The sequence below is a fragment of the Heloderma suspectum genome, chromosome 4, assembly GCF_057233095.1.
Source record: "Heloderma suspectum isolate Gila_16-S chromosome 4, 16-S_ref, whole genome shotgun sequence".
Classification (NCBI taxonomy): Eukaryota; Metazoa; Chordata; class Lepidosauria; order Squamata; family Helodermatidae; genus Heloderma; species Heloderma suspectum.
Genome location: NC_139461.1, coordinates 312,431,353 through 312,453,389, shown reverse-complemented (window position 1 = coordinate 312,453,389; position 22,037 = coordinate 312,431,353). Strand labels below are relative to the sequence as shown.

Here is a 22,037-nt window from a genome sequence, read left to right as displayed (position 1 = left end):
ACACAAAATTGGGTGGGATAGCTAATACGCTGGAAGACAGAAACAGAATTCAAAGTGATCTTGATAGGCTGGAGCACTGGGCAGAAAACAGCAGAATGACATTCAATAGGGATAAATGCCAAGTTCTGCACCTAGGAAAAAGAAACCAAATGCACAGTTACAAGATGGGGGATACTTGGCTCAACAATACTACAAGCAAGAAAGATCTTAGAATTGTTGTCGATCACAAGCTGAATATGAGCCAACAATGTGATGTGGCTGCAAAAAAGGCAAATGCTCTTTTGGGCTGCATTAACAGAAGCATAGCTTCCAAATCCCATGAAGTACTAGTTCCCTTCTACTCAGCGCTCGTTAGGCCTCATCTGGAGTACTGTGTCCAGTTCTGGGCACCACCCTTTAAGAAGGATGCAGACAAACTGGAGAGGGTTCAGAGGAGGGCAACGAAGATGATCAGGGGACTGAAAACAAAGCCCTATGAGAAGAGACTGAAAGAACTCGGCATGTTTAGCCTTGAGAAGACTGATTCTTGACATTCAAGATAGCTCTGGAAATGTTAGCTGAATGCTAACTTTGCACATAAGAAGAGCCTTGTTGTTAACCAAAGCCCTACACCTGCATGTTTTTAACTGCTGTATGGCAGGCAGAAATCCAATGGCTGCATCTCTCCTTCCAACATGGAGCTATGGGAGGCTGCGTGTTGAATTTCTGCCTGCCACTGCTGCTGTTAAAAGTACTGCCAGGTACTACAGTGTATATAAACCCTGTTTGTGAACTTCTGGATTCTGCCCCCAGCTGTGATCAGACCCTGCAAACTGTTACTGCTGGGGCTTTTGCAGGCAGGGGTCCCTCAAGGGGAAGCTCATTTATCATTGTTATTGCCTGCTTCTCACATTTACTAAGTGCCTGCAGGTTTTTGTGCTTTTCTTTAATTCTTACACATATTTCCCCCACTCTCTCCCCTTTTCTCAGTTAGTTTTACATTGCTTTTTAATGTGATTGTACTGTCTTGTCTTTATAGAAAGTATTCCAAAACGTTTATGGAAATAAAACTGTCTGTATTTTTTAGGCAATCCCATGGCTTTAGATCCAGACATAAACTAAAGGATCAAATAGAAGATACATTTGCAGGGATCATTTTGCCACATGCTTACTGAAAAATGCACACCCCACTTTAGGATTTCTGCTTCTTTATTTTAAGAGGGCCTCTGAACAGACACAAATATGACATTTAGAGTGCAATCCTATGGGGATAGGTGGCTGCCTCCGAACTCAGTGGCGACCACCTATCCAGTGCAGGGCAGGAGAAGCAAGGAGGGGATCATTCCCTCTGCGCTTCTCCTGCCCTGCATTTGTGGCTAGACAGCCGATTTCAGCTGTCTAGCCAATGGAAGGCGGAGAGGGGGAGGAGGCTGCTGGATGACACATAGGATGGGTCGTACCGGAATTTCCGCCTACCCCACCCTGGAAGCCCCCTGGAACCCCATTTTCGCTGCTCCACGCTCCTCTTCCGAGTGCAGAGCACAGGGCTGTTTCATGCTGCCTGTGAAGCAGCACGGAAGGGTGGGAGTGTCGGTTTTCCAGGACCTGACCTTGGAGCACAGGCTCATAGAATCATAGAATAGTAGGGTTGGAAGGGGCCTACAAGGCCATCGAGTCCAGCCCCCTGCTCAATGCAGGAATCCAAGTCAGAGCGTCCCTGACAGGTGGCTGTCCAGCCTCGTCTTGAACGCCTCCAGTGTGGGAGAGCCCACCACCTCCCTAGGGAATGGGTTCCATTGTCGTATTGCTCTAACAGTCAGGAAGTTTTTCCTGATGTTCAGCCAGAATCTGGCTGCCTGTAACTTGAGCCCACTATTCTGTGTCCTGCACTCTGGGATGATCGAGAAGAGATCCTGGCCTTCCTCTCTGGGACAACCTTTCAAGTACTTGAAGAGCATATCTCCCCTCAGTCTCCTCTTCTCAAGGCTAAACATGCCCAGTTCTTTCAGTCTCTCTTCATAGGGCTTTGTTTCCAGTCCCCTGATCATCTTTGTTGCCCTCCTCTGAACCCTCTCCAGTTTGTCTGCATCCTTCTTAAAGTGTGGTGCCCAGAACTGAACACAGTACTCCAGATGAGGCCTAACCAGTGCTGAGTAGAGGGGAACTAGTACTTCCCAGGATTTGGAAGCTATGCTTCTATTAATGCAGCCCAAAAGAGCATTGGCCTTTTTTGCAGCCAAATCACACCGTTGGCTCATATTCAGCTTGTGATCGACAACAATTCCAAGATCCTTCTCGCTTGTAGTGTTGTTGAGCCAAGTATCCTCCATCTTGTAACTGTGCATTTGGTTTCTTTTTCCACAGTGCAGAACTTGGCATTTATCCCTATTAAATGTCATTCTGTTGTTTTCTGCTCAGCGCTCTAGTCTATCAAGATCACTTTGAATTTTGTTTCTGTCTTCCAAAGTATTAGCTATCCCGCCCAATTTTGTGTTATCTGAAAATGTGATCAGCATTCCCTGCACCTCCTCCTCCAAGTCATTAATACAAATGTTGAAGAGCACTGGCCCAGGACTGAGCCCTGTGTTACCTCTCCCCAGTTTGAGAAGGTCCCATTGATAAGCACATGTTGAGTCCGATTCTGTAGCCAACTGTGGATCCACTGGGTCGTTATTTCATCTAGCCCACTTTCAGCTAGTTTGCTCATCAGGATATCATGGGGCACACTGTCGAAAGCTTTGCTGAAGTCGAGGTATATTATGTCTACAGCATTCCCGCGGTCCACAAGGGAGGTTACCTCATCAAAAAATGAGATCAAGTTAGTATGGCAGGATTTGTTCTTGACAAATCCATGTTGGCATTGTTGTCAAGGTGCTTACAGATGGATTACTTTATAATCTGCTCCAGAATTTTCCCAGGGATTGATGTCAGACTGACTGGTCTGTAGTTCCCAGGTTCCTCCTTTTTACCCTTTTTGAAGATAGGGACAACATGGGCCCTCCTCCAGTCAGCTGGCACTTTACCCGTCCTCCATGATTTCTCAAAGAGAATAGACAGCGATTCTGAGAGTTCTTCTGCCAGTTCCTTTATTACTCTAGGGTGCAGTTCATCTGGCCCTGGAGATTTGAACTCATTCAAAGTAATTAGGTGTTCCTTGACCATCTGCCTATCGATCTCAAGCTGCAATCCTGCCCCTTCAGCCTGTACTTCGCCTTTGCCAGGGATCTCATAGGCCCTCTTTTGGGAGAAGACTGAGCCAAAGTAGGAATTGAGCACCTCTGCCTTTTCTTTGTCATCTGTTATCGTTTTGCCATCCTTATTTAATAGCTGAACCACCATTTCTTTCCTCAGCCTTTTACTATGCACGTAGCTGAAGAAAGCCCTTTTGTCGCTTTTAGCATCCCTCGCTAACCTCAGCTCGTTCTCCACTTTAGCCTTCCTGACGCCATCCCTGCAATTCTGTGCTACCTGCCCTTTACTCTTCCTTTGTTACTTGGCCTTCTTTCCACTTCCTTTATGTGTCTTTTTTTGTTTTCTGGTCATCTCTAAGCTTTTTGTGAAGCCATATTGGCTTCTTCTGTTGTCTTCCAACTTTTCTTCTTGTTGGTATTGTTTGTAATTGTGCCTTGAGATTTTCCTTTTTTAAAAGCTCCCACCCATCTTGGATTCCTTTTCTCGTTAGTGTCGCTTGCCATGGGACCTTACTGATCATTGTTCTGCGTTTATTAACTCAGGTTGGTTCTCAGAAAACCACATATCCTGTGGCCATCTTGCCACTGACTAGCGGCCATAGGATTGCTCCCTTAAAAGTACAACTTCAGAAACCAGTGGGAGAATCTTTCAGTCTCCACTTGAGGACTTGAAAGTACTCTTCACACTTCTCCACACAGCAGAGTTCAACTACGGAATTTGCTACCAGAAGACGTAGTGATGGCCACCAATTTGGTTGGCTTTAAAAGGGGGTTAGACAAATCCTAGAGGCAAAGGCTATCAATAGCTACTAGTCCTGATGGCTATGTGCTACCTCCAGTATCAGAGGCAGTAAGCCTATGTACATCAGTTGCTGGGGAACATGGGCAGGAAGGTGCTGTTGCACTCAAGTCCTGCTTGTGGGTTTTTTGTGGGCAGCTGCTTGGCCGCTGTGTCAACAGAATGCTGGACCAGATAGACCCCTGGTCTGATCCAGCAGGGCTCTTCTTATGTTCTTAAAGTCATCATTATTCAGAACACAAAAACAGCCATCAAAGAAAAGAGAAATTTCAAATAGAAATTCCAGCATGAAACTGCTGAACTAGAATTTATCTGCAAAGTCTATCCTGGCCGTCCCCAACCAAGTGCTCTCCAGTTATGTTGAACTAGAACTCACATCATCCCCAGCCAGCATGCCCAGCAGCCATGCTGGCTGGGGATTATGGACTTTGGAGTCCAACAGATCTGGAGGGTGCCCAGTTAGAAAAGGATTTCTGCCCTATGACCACGGATTCCTCTCTCCCTAGAGGTGTTGAATCATCATTGCAAACCTGGGGAGATAGTACTGTCACCAGCCACTCCCGTGGAGAATGGTCCTTGTTCCAATGGAGGCCGGTGGATCCCTTGTTCTTATCTCAAATCATCTGAGGTTTGCACAAAAATGTCACCAGACCTACAGCACCTCTTGCACTTTGTGGCTCTTTGACCCCACTGTTTACAGTTTTTAAATCCATATTATCTGCCAACAGAGGATAACATTTCATTCAAGTGGGTCCATCCTAAGGAAGCTTCTGCCATATTAGATCTTCAAAGTGGCACAAGACTCTTTGTTGCTTGCATTGCATCCAGTGATAGTCCATGCATCCCTCCTTCCTTTTCCTTCTCCCTTTCCTGACCATGCCTGCCAAGATGTAGACTGGAAGCCATTTGGAGCTTTCTTTTTTGTTCATAAAGCTCCAGAAAAAGATGCCAGTTCTGACTGGCAGTTGCCCTGCCACTGAAAGCCTTTAACAGATGCTGGCAATTGAGCCTGGGGCCTTGGGCATGCACTCTGCCACTGAGCTATGGGCAATACCGTAGCACACCCTTCCCCAACCTGGTCCCCTCCAGATGTTTTAAGACTTCCAACTCCCAGGATTCCTAACCAGTGGCCATGCTGGCTGGGGATTGTGGGAGCTCTAGCCCATCACATGTCAAGGGCACCAGGTTGGGGACGGCTAACTAAGACCCTAAGGGATGAGAAAACTCTATCCTGGATTAATCTGGAATAACTGCCCCAACCAGTTCCTGGTTCTGTATATACAATTCTGAAAACAGATATTTTAGGCTATGTCTGTACATCCTTCCCTCCCCCAGAGGCTCAGAGATTTCAAAAAATGTTAATGGCAAAGCCCTGTGGTATGGCTGTTCTTTAAGTCACCATCCCATCATACTCTTACCAAACACCTGATAAAGCAGAAAGGTTAAGTTTGTTGAGTACGGCAGGGTTGTATACTCTCACCCTACCTATTCAACCTGTACGCAGAACACATCATGCGACATGCTGGGCTTGATGAAGCCAAGGCTGGAGTTAAAATCGCTGGAAGAAACATTAACAATCTCCGATATGCAGATGATACCACTTTGATGGCTGAAAGTGAGGAGGAGCTGAGGAACCTCATGACGAAGGTGAAAGAAGAAAGTGCAAAAGCTGGGTTGCAGTTAAACCTCAAAAAAACCAAGATGATGGCAACCAGCTTGAGTGATAACTGGCAAAGAGAGGGAGAAAACGTGGAGGCAGTGACAGACTTTGTCTTTCCAGGCGCAAAGATTACTGCAGACGCTGACTGCAGCCAGGAAATCAGAAGACGTTTACTTCTTGGGAGGAGAGCAGTGACAAATCTTGATAAAATAGCGAAGAGCAGAGACATCACACTGACAACCAAGGTCCGCACAGTTAAAGCAATGGCATTCCCCATAGTAACCTATGGCTGCGAGAGCTGGACCATAAGGAAGGCTGAGCGAAGGAAGATAGATGCTTTTGAACTGTGGTGCTGGAGGAAAATTCTGAGAGTGCCTTGGACTGCAAGAAGATCAAACCAGTCCATCCTCCAGGAAATAAAGCCAGACTGCTCACTTGAGGGATGATATTAAAGGCAAAACTGAAGTCCTTTGGCCACATAATGAGAAGACAGGATACCCTGGAGAAGATGCTGATGCTAGGGAAAGTGGAAGGCCAAGGGAAAAGGGGCCGACCAAGGGCAAGGTGGATGGATGATATTCTGGAGGTGACGGACTCGACCTTGGGGGAGCTGGGGGTGGCGACGGCCGACAGGAAGCTCTGGCGTGGGCTGGTCCATGAAGTCACGAAGAGTCGGAAGCGACTGACCGAATAAACAACAACAACAGTATAATTGTTGCTTCTAACTATAGCAGGCAGGCAAGTGGGACGTGAATGATGAGTGACCTTCTTTCCATGTTCACTACTATCATTCCACTTCCACAGAATCACACCCCGGTTCTCCAGCTTAACTAACCTGGAGTAACACAATCACCCTCTAGTTCTCTACGTACAACCATCACTGCACATTTAAATTCTCACTGCTCATGTAAACAACAGTAGCACAGCTGCGTTTTTTAAAGGATAGATTAAAGGTGCAATCCTATGCATGTTTAGACAGAAAAAAATAGTCCTACAACTCCCAGCATGCTGGCGGGGGGGATGCTGGGAGTTGTGGGGCTTTTCCTGTCTAAACAGGCATAGGATCGCGCTCTAATCGCTAAAAAGAATCCCCCCATGCAGGATCACTCTGCCTCTAAGAACCCCTTGGTGGGAAGCAAATGGGGGCGGGTCGCCCTCATGTCCTGGTTACGGATCTGGAAGGCGTCTGGAATTCAGCGGGGCTTACTTCCGTGTAAACCCAGTGGCTGGGAATGCGACGGAACGAACTGCGAGGACGCGTGGAGCTCTGACCCGCCCGCCCTGCGGAGGCTTCCGTGCGAGCACAGCCGGCCCCCCAGCTTCGGTGGGCCTTGCCCGCGAGTAAGCCCGGAGGCAGCCGGGCACGGCGGGGTGGCGCGCCGCCGCGGCAGCCGGCCGGAGGGGGCGCGGCCGGGCCGGGCCGGGCCGGGCCGGGGCGAAAGCGCCGATGCTCAGGCTGCGCCGGCCGGGGAAGGGCGGGGCGCGCCGGGGAGGAGCCGCGCAGCTGCCGCCGGCGGAGGACCGGGCCGGCCATGGGGCGGCTGAGCTTCACGCGGGAGGCGGGCGGCGCCGACATGCAGCAGCTCAACCAGCTGAGCGCGCAGGTGGGCCGCCGCCGCCGGGCCCGCGCGCCCCTCGGGCGCCCAGCGGCGGGAGGCGAGGCGAGGCGGGGCCGCCGGCGGGCCCGCGGAGGGCGGCGGGCCCCGGGCGCGGGGGGGCCGCGGCCCGCGCAGCCGGCCGAGCCCGGCACGCGGGCTGCGCCGGCGCGCCTCCTCCTGCGGCCCCGGGGCTGCCCGCAAGGCGTCCCGGGCGCGGCGGCACCGGCGGCGGCCCGGGCCGCCTCTGCGCCGGCCCTGCTGGCGGGCGCGGCGCCTGCGGCGGGAGCTGCGTCGCTCCGCGGCGAGGAGGGCCGGCCCGCCGAGTCGGCCCCGCGCCGGTCCCCCGCGATGGCGCCCCGCGAGCCGCCTCCCCGCGTCGCGCCAGTGCCGCCGAGCAGCCCCCGAGCAGGCGCGCGCGATCCGCCCCGCGCGCGTCGCGGCTCCTGCGCCGGGCTGCTCACGCCTCGCCAGCCGGCCTCCCCCGGCCCGGCCCGGCCCGGCCCGGCCCCTTCCTGTGTGCTGCCCGACGGCTCCCATCAGCCCCTGCAGCGTGGCCGGGGCCAGCGTGCTGGAGGGCCGTCCGGGACGCCGGGCGGGGCGGGCCGGGCAGGGAAGGCTGCCGGAGGCCGGGCCGGCGGGCGCGCCGCCTTTCCTCGGGTTGCTCCCGGTCGAGCGTTAAGCGCCGCGCCGCGCCGGGAGCACTCGGGAAAGGCCTGGGTGCCGCGGCCCCCGCAGAGGCTGGTTCGGAGCCCGGTGAACACGCAGCTGCCGGGCCAGCGGGCTGGCGCGCCTGGGGTTCCCGCCTCGCGGCCGTGGCTTCTGCCGCGGGGTCGTCGCGCCCTCCGGGTGTGACCGCCGCACTCCCGCCTCGGCTCTCCCTCAGCCTGTTAACTCTCCCGGCCGCGCTGTTCTGTGAGCTTTAGAATAGCGCCATGATTCTAATGCCGCTACGCGGCTCCTCGACTCTTGAGGGCCGGAGCCCTGTGTGCGAACGCAAGGCAGCAACGTTGGGCCTGTTCCGGTCCACGCGGGGCTGCCGCTTTCTCTTCTGGCGTCAGGGAATGCCCGCTGCGCGCAAATGGAGACTCCCAGTGCCTTAATTGAGCCACGTCTCCGGATTTACAAAACTGAAGCGTTTCTTCCAAGCCCCAGCAAAAATGAGAATAAACTGGACTGTTGTGGTACATATATGTTACGTTGCCTAGGCCAGGCATTTCCGACGTGATGCGCTCGAGATGTGTTGGACGACAACTCCCAGAATCCCCCAGCCAGCGTAGGATTCTGGGAGTTGTCGTCCAGCACATCTCGAGCGCATCACGTCGGAAATGCCTGGCCTAGGCAACGTAACATATATGTACCACAACAGTCCAGTTTATTCTCATTTTTGCTGGGGCTTGGAAGAAACGCTTCAGTTTTGTAAATCCGGAGACGTGGCTCAATTAAGGCACTGTGAGTCTCCATTTGCGCGCACCGGGCATTCCCTAAACTTCCCAGGTTGGAGGTGCAGAGTGCGGTATTCTCCCAAGACTGTAACATTTAGTCAATGGGAATTAAATTGATATACAGTGTATGTCTGTTGTTGAGTCATTCAGTCGTGTCCGACTCTTCGTGACCCCATGGACCACAGCACGCCAGGCCTTCCTGTCCTGCGCTCTCTCCCGGAGCGTGCTCAAGTTCATATTCATTGCATCCGTGATGCTATCCAGCCATCTCATCCTCTGCCGTCCCCTTCTCCTTTTGCCTTCAGTCTTTCCCAGCATCAGGGTCTTTTCCAGGGAGTTTTCTCTTCACATTAGGTGGCCAAAATATTAGAGCTTCAGCTTCAGTCTCTGTCCTTCCAATGAGCACTCAGGGTTGATTTCCTTTAGGATGGACTGATTTGACCTCCTTGCAGTCCAGGGGACTCGTAAGAGTCTTCTCCAGCACCACAGTTCGAAGGCATCCATTCTTCGGCGCTCAGCCTTCCTTATAGTCCAGCCAGTGTATGTCTACTCAGAAGTAAACTACACTCAGTTTAGTGAGACACACTCCCGGGTAGGTGCATACAGTATTGTAGCCTAAGGGTGCAATCCTATGCCTGTTTAGATAGAAAAAACTACAACTCCCAGCATCCCTTCTGCCAGTCATGCTGGCTGGGGCATGCTGGAAATTGTAGGACTTTTTTTCTGTCTAAACACATATAGGATTGCACCCTAAAACCTTTTTGAGCTTCAGGGCACTCCTGTCTAATACGGCAGCAGACTTCTATTTTGTTAGAAAGGTTGGGGCGTAAGCCTATGCGTGTTTAGACAGAACAAAAGGCCTACAACTCCCAGCATTCCATGCTGGCTGGGGAATGCTGGGAACTGTAGGACTTGTGTTCTGTAAGTATGCATGGGCCTGTGCCCTTTATTACTTTGTAAGTATTTGCAATCACATGAGCGGTGGTGCCAGGCAGGGGTCTGCCTTTTCCTCTCCCGCTTAGGAGGGGATTTCCTCTTCCAAGATGGTTCCCACTGCAACGTATGCATGAATTGCCTAAATGTAAAAAGCGATTCCCTTTTTCTTCAAAACTATTTTCATGAATTAAATGAAAATCTATACAGGCTTATATTAAGCCATTAAAACTCATACGGTTATTCAAGTTGGGTAAAATTTCTTAAGTTACAACCGTCCTTTCTTCCATTTGCTTTCACAATGCAGGAAGTTTTGGAGCAATCGATGTTTAAATGGACAACCATGTAATTGGGTTCCAGGCATCAAGGAACTGTGTTGCTAGGGGAACCAGATCCCTGTGATTGTAGGAGAGCCCTTTCCAAGGAGTCTATCCTGGGTGTGGAAGGAGCAAGGCGGGGAGGTAGGGAAATTCCCTGGCAAATCTTGTTTTGCTGACATTGATTTTTTTTATCTCTTCCCAGCAATTCTCCACTCTAACTGAAGTGCTTTTCCGATTTCTTCGAGAACCTAAAGAGGTAATAAGCCATCTGCAGGGGTGTGTGTAAGAAAAAAGTCAGAAGTGTAAGTCAGGCTGTTTTTGACTATAATTTTACATGAGGTGAAGATTTTAATCATCAGTCATAATAACTATTGTAGCATTATTTTATATAAGATTAAATGAAAGAATAAGCCCTGCCCTCAGGCTCACCGTTTTAAAAGTCTGTATATCCTTTAGGGGTTGTTTTATAATTTTTAAAGTAATAGTGATGACATAAAAGTGATTACTGTTTCTGAGCCTCGAGGAGAGGATGGGGTGTAACTCTACATAAAAAGAATAGAAAATGCAATGAAATCCATTAAATATGCCCCACATTGTGTATGCATTATGTAAAAAAAAGTCCAGATTTTGCATCCTAAATAATTGGTGCAAACCTAAACTTGTGTATTCTTGTTGTTCATTCTACTTTCTCCAGTCATGGCAAAGGCAAAGAAGCTATTCAGGCTGGTGAAACTCTGCTGCCCAACCTCCCTCATGTGTAAATTGTGCTTTCCCACCCACCTTCTCATCCAGCATTTGAGCTTTCACTAGGCTTCTTCACCCCTGTTCTCAAGCCTGTCTTAGGAGCAATGAGGGCTAGGAATTTAATTTTAAAGTTGTGTTAGCATCCCTGTATAAACTTTACCTGGGAATAAGTCCCATTCAACTCAATGAGACTTTACTTTTGGATAGACATCTGTAGGATTGCACTGTTGGGGCGCCAAATTCTGCACCAGAAAGCCAATTTCTTGTTTGCAGTGCATTCAGACTGAAGATTTGCTCCTTTTGGACAAAAGGAAGTGTGGCACTGGAGTGGGTCACTCCATCTGCTTTTCTTCGCTTGCAGGCTGAAAGGTTTCTAGCTCAGCTCTCCGATTTTGCTACCACAAATAAAATCACCCTCGGTCCTCTGAAAAGCATTGTCAGAAGCTTGTTGTTGGTGCCAAATGGTGAGTGTGAGCACATGGGGTCTGTTGGTGGGGTGTCTGTTGTAGAGAGAAATGTTGCATAAAGAGATATTCTTCTCCCTCTGTTGGTTGTGTGGTTGGGGCATGCTGGGAGTTGTAGTCCAACACATCTGGAGGGCACCAGCTTGGGGAAAGTGGACAGTAGGTTCAGGCAGGCAAAGGGAAGCCACCCTTTGATTAACTTGGGGAATTCTCACATGGGGCAAGAAGCCAATAGCCATCAAAAGAAAGGGGCTAGTGTTCTGCCCATCATTCATTTCCCACCTTGGTTTAGTGTATATACATTTCTTACCTTATTTGTTTTTTGTCTTTATAATCTACACGGTAGCAATGTTGTCTAACTGGGCTGTTTTGCTGTTTTTTCACAACCCTTCTGTTTTATACACTATTTATTCTAGGTGCCCTAAAGAGGAGTCTGTCTGCAGAGCAGGTTAGAGCAGATCTTATCACGCTGGGTAAGTCTCTTTTAATATGCCTCTGGTAATTCTTGAAGGTGGCCACAGTTCTCCTGTTTAACCGTGTCAAGTTTCTCCTGCAGGGCTGAACGAGGAAAAGGCCAGCTATTTTGAAGAGCAGGTACTAGTAACATTCCTTTTGCTACTGTATTTTAGTTTCTGGGTAGGGAATACATCCTCTGGACTGCCCGTTCACTAAAGAAAGCTTTTGCTTTGTAACAAAACACAAATTGCAAATTGAATCAAGGCTTTTTTTAAAAAAAGAAAAGGCATATCCCATTTTTACAACTTTGCGCGCGCATGTGTGTGTGTGTGAATGTTAGTGCAGACTAAGGCTATGTAACACTTAGGGTAGGGCCTTATTGGGTGTAGCCCCACAGTTATGGAATATCCTCTCCAGAGAGGCCTGCCAAACTGCCTCATTGACCAGCTTTAAGCAGCAGCTTTTGTGTAGGAAACCTTCTTAAGATGATGCAAAGGAAAGAGCTTGAAAATCTGGTTTTACTGTTGACTTACAGTGTGTGGTTGCTCCTGGAAGTGTTCTTGTGTGAACCCCATTAAATCAGTGGGACTCTCATAGGAGAATTTCTGGGAGGAATTGGTACTTTAATTGTGCATCACCTTTAATAAGGCTTTTAGAAATCTCACCAGCACATCTTAAATCGGGGCTGTAACCTTCAATCAGTAGATTAAGCAATGGAATCTTTAGCTGATTAACAGAGGAGAGCAGAAGTTGATTGACTAGAGATAGCAAATTTTAATTATGAAGTTTGTTCATAATGGAGAATAAAAAGAAAGCTTTAAAAAGATGGCATTTAAAAAGACTGCCCTTACCTCTTAAAAACACTCTTAAGGCAAAAGGCCATTTGTTTTAAATGCCATCTTTTTAAAGCTTTCTCTTTTTATTCTCCATTACAATAATGCAGCAGAAGATCAACAATAGCAAACATCAGTTCTCAGATACAACTTAAAATTTGGTATCTCATTAATCAGTTTTTGCTCTCCTTGTAATTAATTAATTCTAATTTACTTTGACAATCTTATAGAGGCAGTTATCTGTATGTTTTGGCTACTTAGAATAGACCCATTGAAATGAAAGTTAAAACTAATATTGGATACAGCCCTAAGACTGCAATCCTACACCCAGTTACCTGGGAGTCCATCTGACTGAACACAGCGTCTAGTTCTTAGTAGATGTATACGATTGCGCTGCGTGGCAGATAGAGACCATAGAGTCATGGTGGCATGACAAATATATTCTTGAATAAGCGTTCATGAACTAATCTACTTCATAAGTTGCATATAAATGGGTTATATACTTAAGTAATAAAAGAATTTATCACAGAGGAGATAAATAATCAACTAGTTTGACAGATCTAGCTTAATTATTTAATACAATGTCTGTCTCACACTTCTGCTGTATTTGCAGTGCTCCGAATAGCTTAGAACAATTCAGAAGTACAAAATAAGTCATAAAAATGTAATGCTTCAATAAAAGGAGGTTAAACACCTTAGCGAAAGATCATCACTTGACTGCCTCATAACTGATAGAGCACCACTGGTGTGCTAGGTGCTATGCAGACGTAGAATGCGATGAGTCATCTCCCAGAGAGTTCCCATCAAAGACAGGAATGGGGCCACGTGAGCCAGAAGGAATGCAGCAAAGTTGGCAGGGGTGGAGATGACAATAGATCAGCCTTCCCCAGCCTGGCAAGCTCCAGAAATTTTGGACTTCAACTCCTATCAGCCCCAGCCAGCATGGGCAGTAGTCAGGAACGCCAGACGTTGTAGTACAAAGCATCTGTAGGGCACCAGGTTGGAGAAGACTGCAATAGATAAACACTTCAGCATTGAGGACTAGAACCTTATTCTATTAATTCACTATTGTGGAAACTGACCTTGTTTAGAATACTTATTATATATGGAGTCATAGAAGGCTAGCAATGTCTACCCGTGCTGATAGCTGTATGCTTCTTCCAGTATCAGAGGCAGGGGAACATGGGCAGGAGGGTGCTGTTGCACTTATGTTCTGCTTGGGGGTTTCCCATGGGCAGTTAGTTGGCCGCTGTGCGAGCAGAGTGCTGGACTAGATGGTCTGATCCAGCAGGGCTCTGCTTATATCCTGAAGTCCATACTACTTTGGCCAAAGTCTGGCTCAGTGTAGGTGGATTTAGGTTAAAAAATCGCACGAATTACATCTTTTTTGTAATCTCTCCAGTGGAAAGAAAATTCCCCCACTCTCTCACATCTGGCTGTGGGGCAGACCCTGATGATTAACCAGCTCATAGACATGGAGTGGAAGTTTGGAGGTAGGCAATTTTTCTGAGCTGGACGATATGGGAGATCAAGGCAAGCCCCACCCGCTGTGCCCTCCCTTTCCTCTGCACATGCTTTGGGCACCTCTGATCGCTTTTCTCCTTCTCTCCGGCAGTTACGGCAGGAAGCAGCGAACTGGGAAAAGTGGGAAGCATCTTCCTGCAGGTGAGCCTCTCGCAATGCAAGAGTTCTGGCAAGGCACAACAGGTAGAGCTTAGGGCAAGGATTAGGCGCTGGCAGTGGCACGGGGTGGGTGAGGATGGCGTGTATTCTGCACTCACGCTGTGCGGGAATGGGTATCAGGCAGAATATGGCATTCTGAGGATCTCTGCTTTTCTTTTGATTTCTAACAGCAAGCTCACAGTCCTTAGGGTGGCAATGGTAACATGGAGATTTTGAGGCAGTGCAATTTGGGGAGCTAGCCAGGGACTTGAGGGGGCTTTCTAGTGGTCTGGACAGGTCACGGGGCTTCAGAATCTTTGCCTTGGTTGCATAACTTATAAAGGTTGCAGAATTCTGGTTTGGAATGTGATTTAACAGTGAAGGATTTTGATGGGAGTAGGATTAACGCAGAGTGTGCACGACCCTGAGTTTGGGTCCATGAATCTGCTGGGATGTGCGGAGAAGGGGGACGGGGCTTGCAGGTCCGAGGTGTCCGGTGGGAAAAGACAGGGCTGGGTGGAGCGTCCTCCCCCCAGAGTGTTTTATCTCTGACTTCCAGCACTGGAGCAGGGTCCAAAGAAGCCGGTCCCTCTGATGGCTCCTCCTTATCTCAGGAGCAGGGACCAACCCAGAGCAGGCTTGTACAAAGGACAGTGAGGGGTGGTGGCCAGAGCAGATGCCCAGAAGTGGTGACGTACCCCTGACCTTCTACTCATGTAGAATGGGGGCTATGAGTGGAGGGAGGATGGACTCAGAACATGAGGATGGAGTGGATGGAGGCTAACATGGTGAGAACCGCCACTCCTGCATCGGGGTCTGTGGAGTCTTCCTCGAGCCCCAAGAGCATCCACCTGCCCAGAACCGCTAATGGCCGATGATGAGTTATGGGGGCGGTCAGGGGCCGGGGGCCAGTACCTCTTCATCTCTCAAGCCCTTGGGCCAGCACAGTTGGAAGGGCCCAGCCCATACCCTGGCTTTGGCTCTCCTTAGCCATGCCAGGAGCCCTGGCTGTAAGGACTGGATGAAGCCCTCTCTCCCTCTGTAGGGTTGGGGTGCCCATTTGGGCAGTGGGGGAGTGGTTTCTCCCTCTTCACAAATCTACGTCCTTCTCTGGGGGTCACAGCCTTGATTCCCTTGCCTCCCCCACTTGTCCATCTGCATTTGGATCGCCTGTTTCTGGTTTCCCTTTACGATTCCCCCACAACTGCTCTTTCCCTGCAATTAGAACCCTAGTCCTGCGTCAGCGGTTGCATCTGCCGAGTTGTGGGATGTCTGTGGTGAAAGAACCTGGATTGTCAGTTTGCAGAAGTGAGATCTCTTAACTTTTCAGGAGTTCTTTGCTGAAACTCAATAGACTTTTAAACTTGATTTTGTTTCCAGCTGAAATTGGTGGTTAAAAAAGGAAGCCAAGTGGAGCCCGTGTACATGGGTGAGTGAGCCATAATGATCTCTTGGGGAGTTCTGCAAATAGAGGGAGGCAACTGAAGCCTAACTAACTCTATGGCCAAGGTTTCATCCCATGAGAGCAAATTTAGTTGTACCTGCTGAAATTCAGTGAGCACTTAAAGAACGTTAGTCAGACTACAGCTTTCTCCTTGCAGGAATGTCTGTGAAAACATTGGGGAGGGATCGCTATTTTGTGGTGCAGGAGGGGATGACCTGCTGCTTCTTGAGCATTTCTGTAGGGTCTCGGCCCATGACCACATATGCCACCCTCCCTCCCTGCCCACTGAGATCTTGCAATGGCTGGGCTGGGGCAGGGGGGAGGTGGATGCCTCTCCCATTCCCCAGCGATCTCCACTGAGGTGGCTGCTTCTCTGCTGCTGCTAGCGTCGGGAAAACAGTGATCTCAGAAGCGGGATTGCTGGGATTTGGGAGAGAAGTGACAATGGCATGAAAATCGGTGGGTGAGAAATGGGCAGGGAGGATTTGGGCTCAGGGCACCCATGGGGGTGCCGCACCTAAGACAGGTTGTGCACCCCTGCTGCAGAATCATAGAGTTGTAGTCCAGCCATTGGCCAGTGCAGGAAATCCGCCACCACAGCATCCCTGAAGGGCGGCCATCCGGCCTCTGCTTGAAAACCTCTAACGAAGGAGAGTTCGCCACCTTCTGTGGCTGCTTGCTCCACTGTCAAACAGCTCATACTGGAAGTTCTTCCTAACATGTAGTCGAAATCCCCTTTCATGGAATTTGGGCACATTAGCTTGTGTCCTAATCTGGAGCATCAGACAAAAAATTTGCCCCTTCGGCTGTTTATTTATTCGTTACATTTACATCCCACCTTTTCCTCAGAGGAGCCCAAGGCAGGTTACAGAGCCCTCCTCTTCTCCATTTTATCCTCACAACAGCCCTGTGAGGTAGGTTAAGCTGAGAGTCAGTGACTGGACCAAAGTCACACAGTGGGTTTCGTGGCCAAGTGGGGCCTAGAACCCACGTCTCCCCAGTCCCAGTCCAGCACTCTAACCACTACGCCGCACTGGCTCATATGTGGCAGCCCTTCAGATATTCGAAGATGGCTGTCATGCTGCCTCTTCATCATAACTTCTCCAGACTAAACATGCCCAGCTCCTTCAGCCTTTCGTCATAGGATGTGACTGATGAGAGTTTGAAGGAGCTGGCGATGTTCAGCTTGGAGAAGAGACGGCTCAGATGTCATCGCTGATGCAGCCTCCACCTCCTTAGGCTGCCAGGCACAGAGACTTGGCCACCTGTCTTCACTCCTCCATAGGGTGGGAGCAAAATGATCTGTTGGAATTTAAGCTTCCAGAATTGCCCTGCTGGGTCAGGCTAAAGATCCATCTAACACGGGGATGGAGAGCTTCTGGTCTGCAGGCAAGGAGCAGCTTGGGGGGTTCCCCATCTGGCCTGCTAGCTTCTGTTGCAGAGTGTTTGAGCTGTGCAGTTTGCAGGCAGGAGGACTGTTGCTATATTCCAGCTCGGCACCCTGTTTCCAGCTGTGGCCAGCCAGATGTCTCTGGAGCAAGATGCCACAAACAGGGTGTCAGGGCAGTGGCCTTTCCCCAGCTGTCTGTCCCCAGGACCTGCTACTCCGCCATATACTCCCTGTGTCTGTAAAGTTTCTGTGTATCGCTCTCCTGGCCATCTTGTGGCAGTGAATTCTGTAAATTATGCATGAAAGTGTTCTTGTTTCACTAGTCCTGAATTGTTTTTCTCTCCCCGCCCCCCCAGAGTTAACGCTGCCCCAGTTTTACAGCTTCCTTCACGAGATGGAAAGAATTAAAACTAGCCTGGAGTGCTTCAGCTGACCTGCCCGTTGGGTTGCTGCCTAGACCGCAGGAGACCAGAAGCGGCTGGGCAGGGTGTCCTCACCTCTCAGCCAAGAAGTTCTAATTCCGAAACGTGGCCAGCCCTCGCAGTTACTTCAGTTGGGCCCGCTTGTGTCCTAAAAACGTCGGGGAGGGAAGTGTTCTGTAAAAACTTGCCCAAGTCCAGAATTTGTGTGGCTGGATGTGCAAAAGGTTTGTTGGGCCTATGCTGACCATTGTGATGTTGAGAGAAAATCCAGCAAGCAAAAAAATAAAATGAAAAATAAACGAGGTCTCCTTTGAAATGAGGAAGAACCTGGAACTGAAGGATTCTTCAGTTCTCCCCCACCTCTTTACGCACACATGAGCACATGAATCTCCCATGTGCTATGTCGGACAATTTTATTTTTATTTATTTAAAATATTCCTTGGCTGCTTTTCAGGGCAGAAGCCCTCCTAAGGCGGCTTAACAGCAAAAAAATACATAAAAACAGTTAAGATATTAAAAGTCATAAAAACAACAATAAAAGCCAACAATAAAACCAGCAACAACATTAACAGCATTAACAGCAACAATAGCAGTCATATTATGAGAAGGCCAAGGTAAAGTAATATGTTTTCAAGGCCTCCTTAAAAGTCTGCAGTGACGGAGCATGGGTATATGAAACCTTTATGTCGGTGGAATTTTCTGGTTTCCCTCTCCTTGTTCTAAATAATGTTTAGGGGAAGGGCTGTAGCTCAGTGGTAGAGTCCCCGCTTTGCATGCAGAACATGCCAGGTTCGATCCCATCATCTCCAGGTAGGGCTAGAAAAACTCCAGCCTGAAACCCTGGAGAGCCATGGCTGCCAGTCAGTGTTGACAACACAGCTTGATGGACCAAGGCTCTGATTCAGTGTAAGGCAGCTTCCTCTGTTCCCATGACTGAATGCTCCATACACATGACAAGCCCCTGCATGAAGAAAAGTTGGCCTATCAGGAAGGCTAGGCTAACCCTTTCCTTTCTGGCATGCTAGTGTTCCATGTGGGTGGATTTTTTAAAATGTGGACTGATGCCTGTACTGACTCGGTATGAGGCAGCCTCCTACGTTTGGGCATGCGGCGTGTGTACTTTTTCCCCTCGCTGAAAAAACAGTTGCACAAACTAACATACATTATGGTGGCTGGCTGATGGGTGCAGTGAGTAGTTGTGGTCTGGGAACGCGCCTCACAGTTGGGAGCAACGCAGTGCTTTCCACTCACCTGCATTCCCGATGCACCGTTAGCCCGTTTTCCCCCTCCTCCTCTCCACTTAGTCTGAGCAAGAGTTTGCATAATCAGCTGCTGATTATTCCCCACCATCTCTCCCCAGCCCATCAGTATTGTCTACTGCAGCCTTCCCCAACCTGGTGCCCTCCAGATGTGCTGGACTACAACTCCCAGCAACCTGCAGGCTGCTGTGGCCTACTTTGATTTCTTCTTGTTTCAATTCATTTATATCCCACCTTTTGGTCCGGAGGAGGCCCACAAGGTGGCTCGAAGAATAAACAAGCGTGGAAAAACCCATAACGTTTCCAAGCCCAATAAACACTTTTGAACCCCTTTAAAAAAACTTGGTAAAATCATTTCTAAAAACCACAGTGTGATCAGCCAGAAACTCGGAGCCAGCAGCCTGCTGAACTGGTGAAAACCACAGTTTACCTCAAAGGCCTTCCAAAATAGGCATGAACCAAATGCCAGCCAGCCTGACAAGTTACCCTTGGGGGGGATCCCAGAGGAGGCAGCCTGGGCCACTACCCAAAAAAAGAGAAAAGCCCTGCTCCTCAAAGAGACTTGGCAGCAGCTCTCCATGGTCTCAGCCAGAGGGGGGGCGGCTGTCAGGAGCGCCCTAGCTGCCTCTTGCAGTCCCCACCAATAGCCAACTCAGGACACAGATGACGAGGAATTCTTTCCAATACTTTATTCCTTTACTACTTTATGACTCAGATACTAGTCACTAGCGACAAAGCAAGGAACAGCACTGGGGAAAGATAGCAGAGTAGCCTAAGCTCCAGGTAAGGCAGTTGGTCCCCGTTTGAAGGAGAACCACGGGAAGACCCTGAACTTATGGGCTAGGGAGAGATACTCCCTCTTTCCCTTGGGTCCTCGGGACACGACAGTTGTTTGCGTGCCAAGTGAGCGCTACGCCTCCTTTTGGCGCCCTCCATCTGTCGCCGCTCCCTGCATCTGCGCCGAGCGTCCAGCAAGCCCCCCTCCAGCGCTCTCTCGCTGCCAGGGTCACTATCTATCCCAGGAATGCTGGCAGGAGGAATCTCTGCCAGCTGCTGTGCTTGTGAGAGATGAGCGAGCTCCTCTCCAACGGATTGCTGTTCCTCCTCAGAATCGGAACTGCTCTGGGGCTCTGTGGGCTCAGTTTCCACCCTGACAGTGGGGTTGTTAGTAGGACTGCCACTGGAGGCAAGGTGTACACTCTCTCACCAAGTCTCTGGGCTTGCCATGTTCTACTCTGCTGGGAGAGTTGCTTGTTCAGCCATGGACATAGCAAAGACCTGTTAATTGTGCAGAACATGATAGACTAAGGAAGGGGGTGGAGAACTCCGTAAGTCGGACCCGTGGCCACACAGTTGTGGGGTGCCACAGGGTTCCATCCTCTCCCCGATGCTATTTAATATCTATGTGAAGCCACTGGGGGCTATCATCAGGAGGTTTGGGGTGCGGTGTCATCAATATGCAGATGACACGCAGCTCTACCTCTCGTTCAAATCTTCACCAAGGTTGGCCGTAGAATCCCTGTCCAAATATCTGGAGACGGTGAGTGGCTGGATGGGGAGGAATAGGCTGAAGCTGAACCCTGACAAGACCGAGGTACTTTTGGTGGGAGACAAGAGGAGGCTGAAGGATGTTGACCTGGTGTTGAATGGGGTACGGCTACCCTTGAAAGACCAGGTCTGCAGCCTGGGGGTCATTTTGGACTCCCAGCTGTCCATGGAGGCTCAGGTGTCGGCTGTGAGCCGGACAGAGCTGTATCAACCCATCTGATACGGCGGCTGCGCCCCTTCCTTCCCGATCATCTGCTCCCATCGGTAGTACATGCCCTGGTCTCCTCTCGTTTAGACTACTGTAATGTGCTCTACGTGGGGTTACCCTTGAAGACGGTTCGGAAGCTGCAGCTGGTACAGAACACGGCGGCTCACCTGATTAAAGGCAGCCGCCGGCGAGATCACATCACTCCAGTGTTGAAGGAGTTGCACTGGTTACCAGTTCTTTTCCAGGCCAAATTCAAGGTGTTGGTTTTGACCTTTAAAACCCTATATGGTTCTGGCCCAGCCTATCTTAAGGAGCGCCTCTAGCAACACCAGACAGGCTGCTTAACAAGATCAGCCTTGGATGGTGTTCTCTCTGTCCCATCAGCCAGGACAGCTAGACTGGTGGGGACGAGGGAGGTGGCCTTTTCTGTGGTGGCCCCCACTCTGTGGAACTCCCTCCCTAGGGAACTCCACCATGCCCCCTCTTTAATGAGCTTCCACCGTGCATTAAAAACATGGTTGTTCAGGCAGGCATTTGGGGTGGGTTAGGATATTTTAGAAAATGTTTTTATCGTAGAATTTTATTGTTTTAAACTGTTTTATTATATGCTGTACATCGCCCAGAGTGGCTGGGTGACCAGCCAGATGGGTGATTAATAAATGTAATAAATAAATAAATAAAGCTGACACAGGGACCGGTTTGCTTCCCCTTCAGGAGCCAGGGGCTTGAGAGGCAGCAGAGTGCGGACTGGCCACTTGGGCCTGGAGAAAATGGCACTAGAAGACAGGAATGGGCAACTTTGGGTGGTCTGGGGGCCCATTCTCCACTCAGACCCCTATGTGAGCTCCACTCCTTCAAACAGCAAAAAACAAATTGCTGTTTGCCACTGAAAACTGGTACCGTTTAGCTTGTGGCAGGTAGTGGGGACCACATGTAGCTAGGGATGTCGGAGAATTTCTCCATGAATCTCTGGGAGGCCGAATGCCAATGCATTCGGCCCCCCAAAATTGGTGGGGAAATTCTCCGCCCCCCCCCCCCGGGATGGGACTTACCTCGTGCGAATGTCCCTCTCGGTGGCGGGTCCCGGTGGCATTTCGGCGGGGGCGGCGGCCGGTCTTCTGACCAGCTGCCGCCGCCGCCATTTCCCAGTAAAGTGTAAAAAAAAAAAAAATGTGATAGGCTACATAACGATTTACGTAGCCTATCACGGCTAGATTTTCAAAGTCAGCCGTGATAGGCTACGTAAATCTTTACATAGCCTATCATGGCTGACTTTGAAAAAAAAAGCGCGTACGCAAATGGCGGCGCCCATGGGTTCACAGCACTTTGCAGACAAAATCGCTCGGATCCACTCTGACTTGGACGCTATAGTTGATACAGACCCAGTGGATGTAACTTTGGCCCCTGCTTGTCCAGTGCTGCTGGATACTTTTCAATTTGTACAGCCTGAGGATGTGGACGGGATCCTGGGAGTGGTGAGAGCCACCACGTGTGTCCTAGATCCTTGTCCTTCCTGGATCATAGAAGCAGCCGGAGGTGGACTGGCCGAGTGGGTCCCTGGAGTGGTTAATGCCTCCCTTAGCCAAGGCGGAGTTCCAGCCTGCCTGAAGGAGGCGGTGGTGAGACCTTGGTTAAGAAAGCCCTCCCTGAACCCCACCATATTGGATGATTATTGGCCAGTCTCC

General features: G+C 49.8%; 1 protein-coding gene across 1 annotated transcript; it reads left to right on the top strand.

The window, feature by feature from the left end:
• Positions 1-7,096: 7,096 nt before the first annotated feature.
• On the top strand, positions 7,097-18,930 carry COMMD7 (COMM domain containing 7). The gene is made up of 9 exons (XM_084854576.1): positions 7,097-7,233; positions 10,125-10,178; positions 11,028-11,130; positions 11,547-11,603; positions 11,687-11,724; positions 13,822-13,912; positions 14,035-14,084; positions 15,462-15,510; positions 17,272-18,930. Exons 1-9 carry the CDS (start codon positions 7,162-7,164, stop codon positions 17,346-17,348), a joined length of 591 nt encoding a protein of 196 aa, XP_084710702.1. The 5' UTR covers positions 7,097-7,161; the 3' UTR covers positions 17,349-18,930.
• Positions 18,931-22,037: the final 3,107 nt, after the last annotated feature.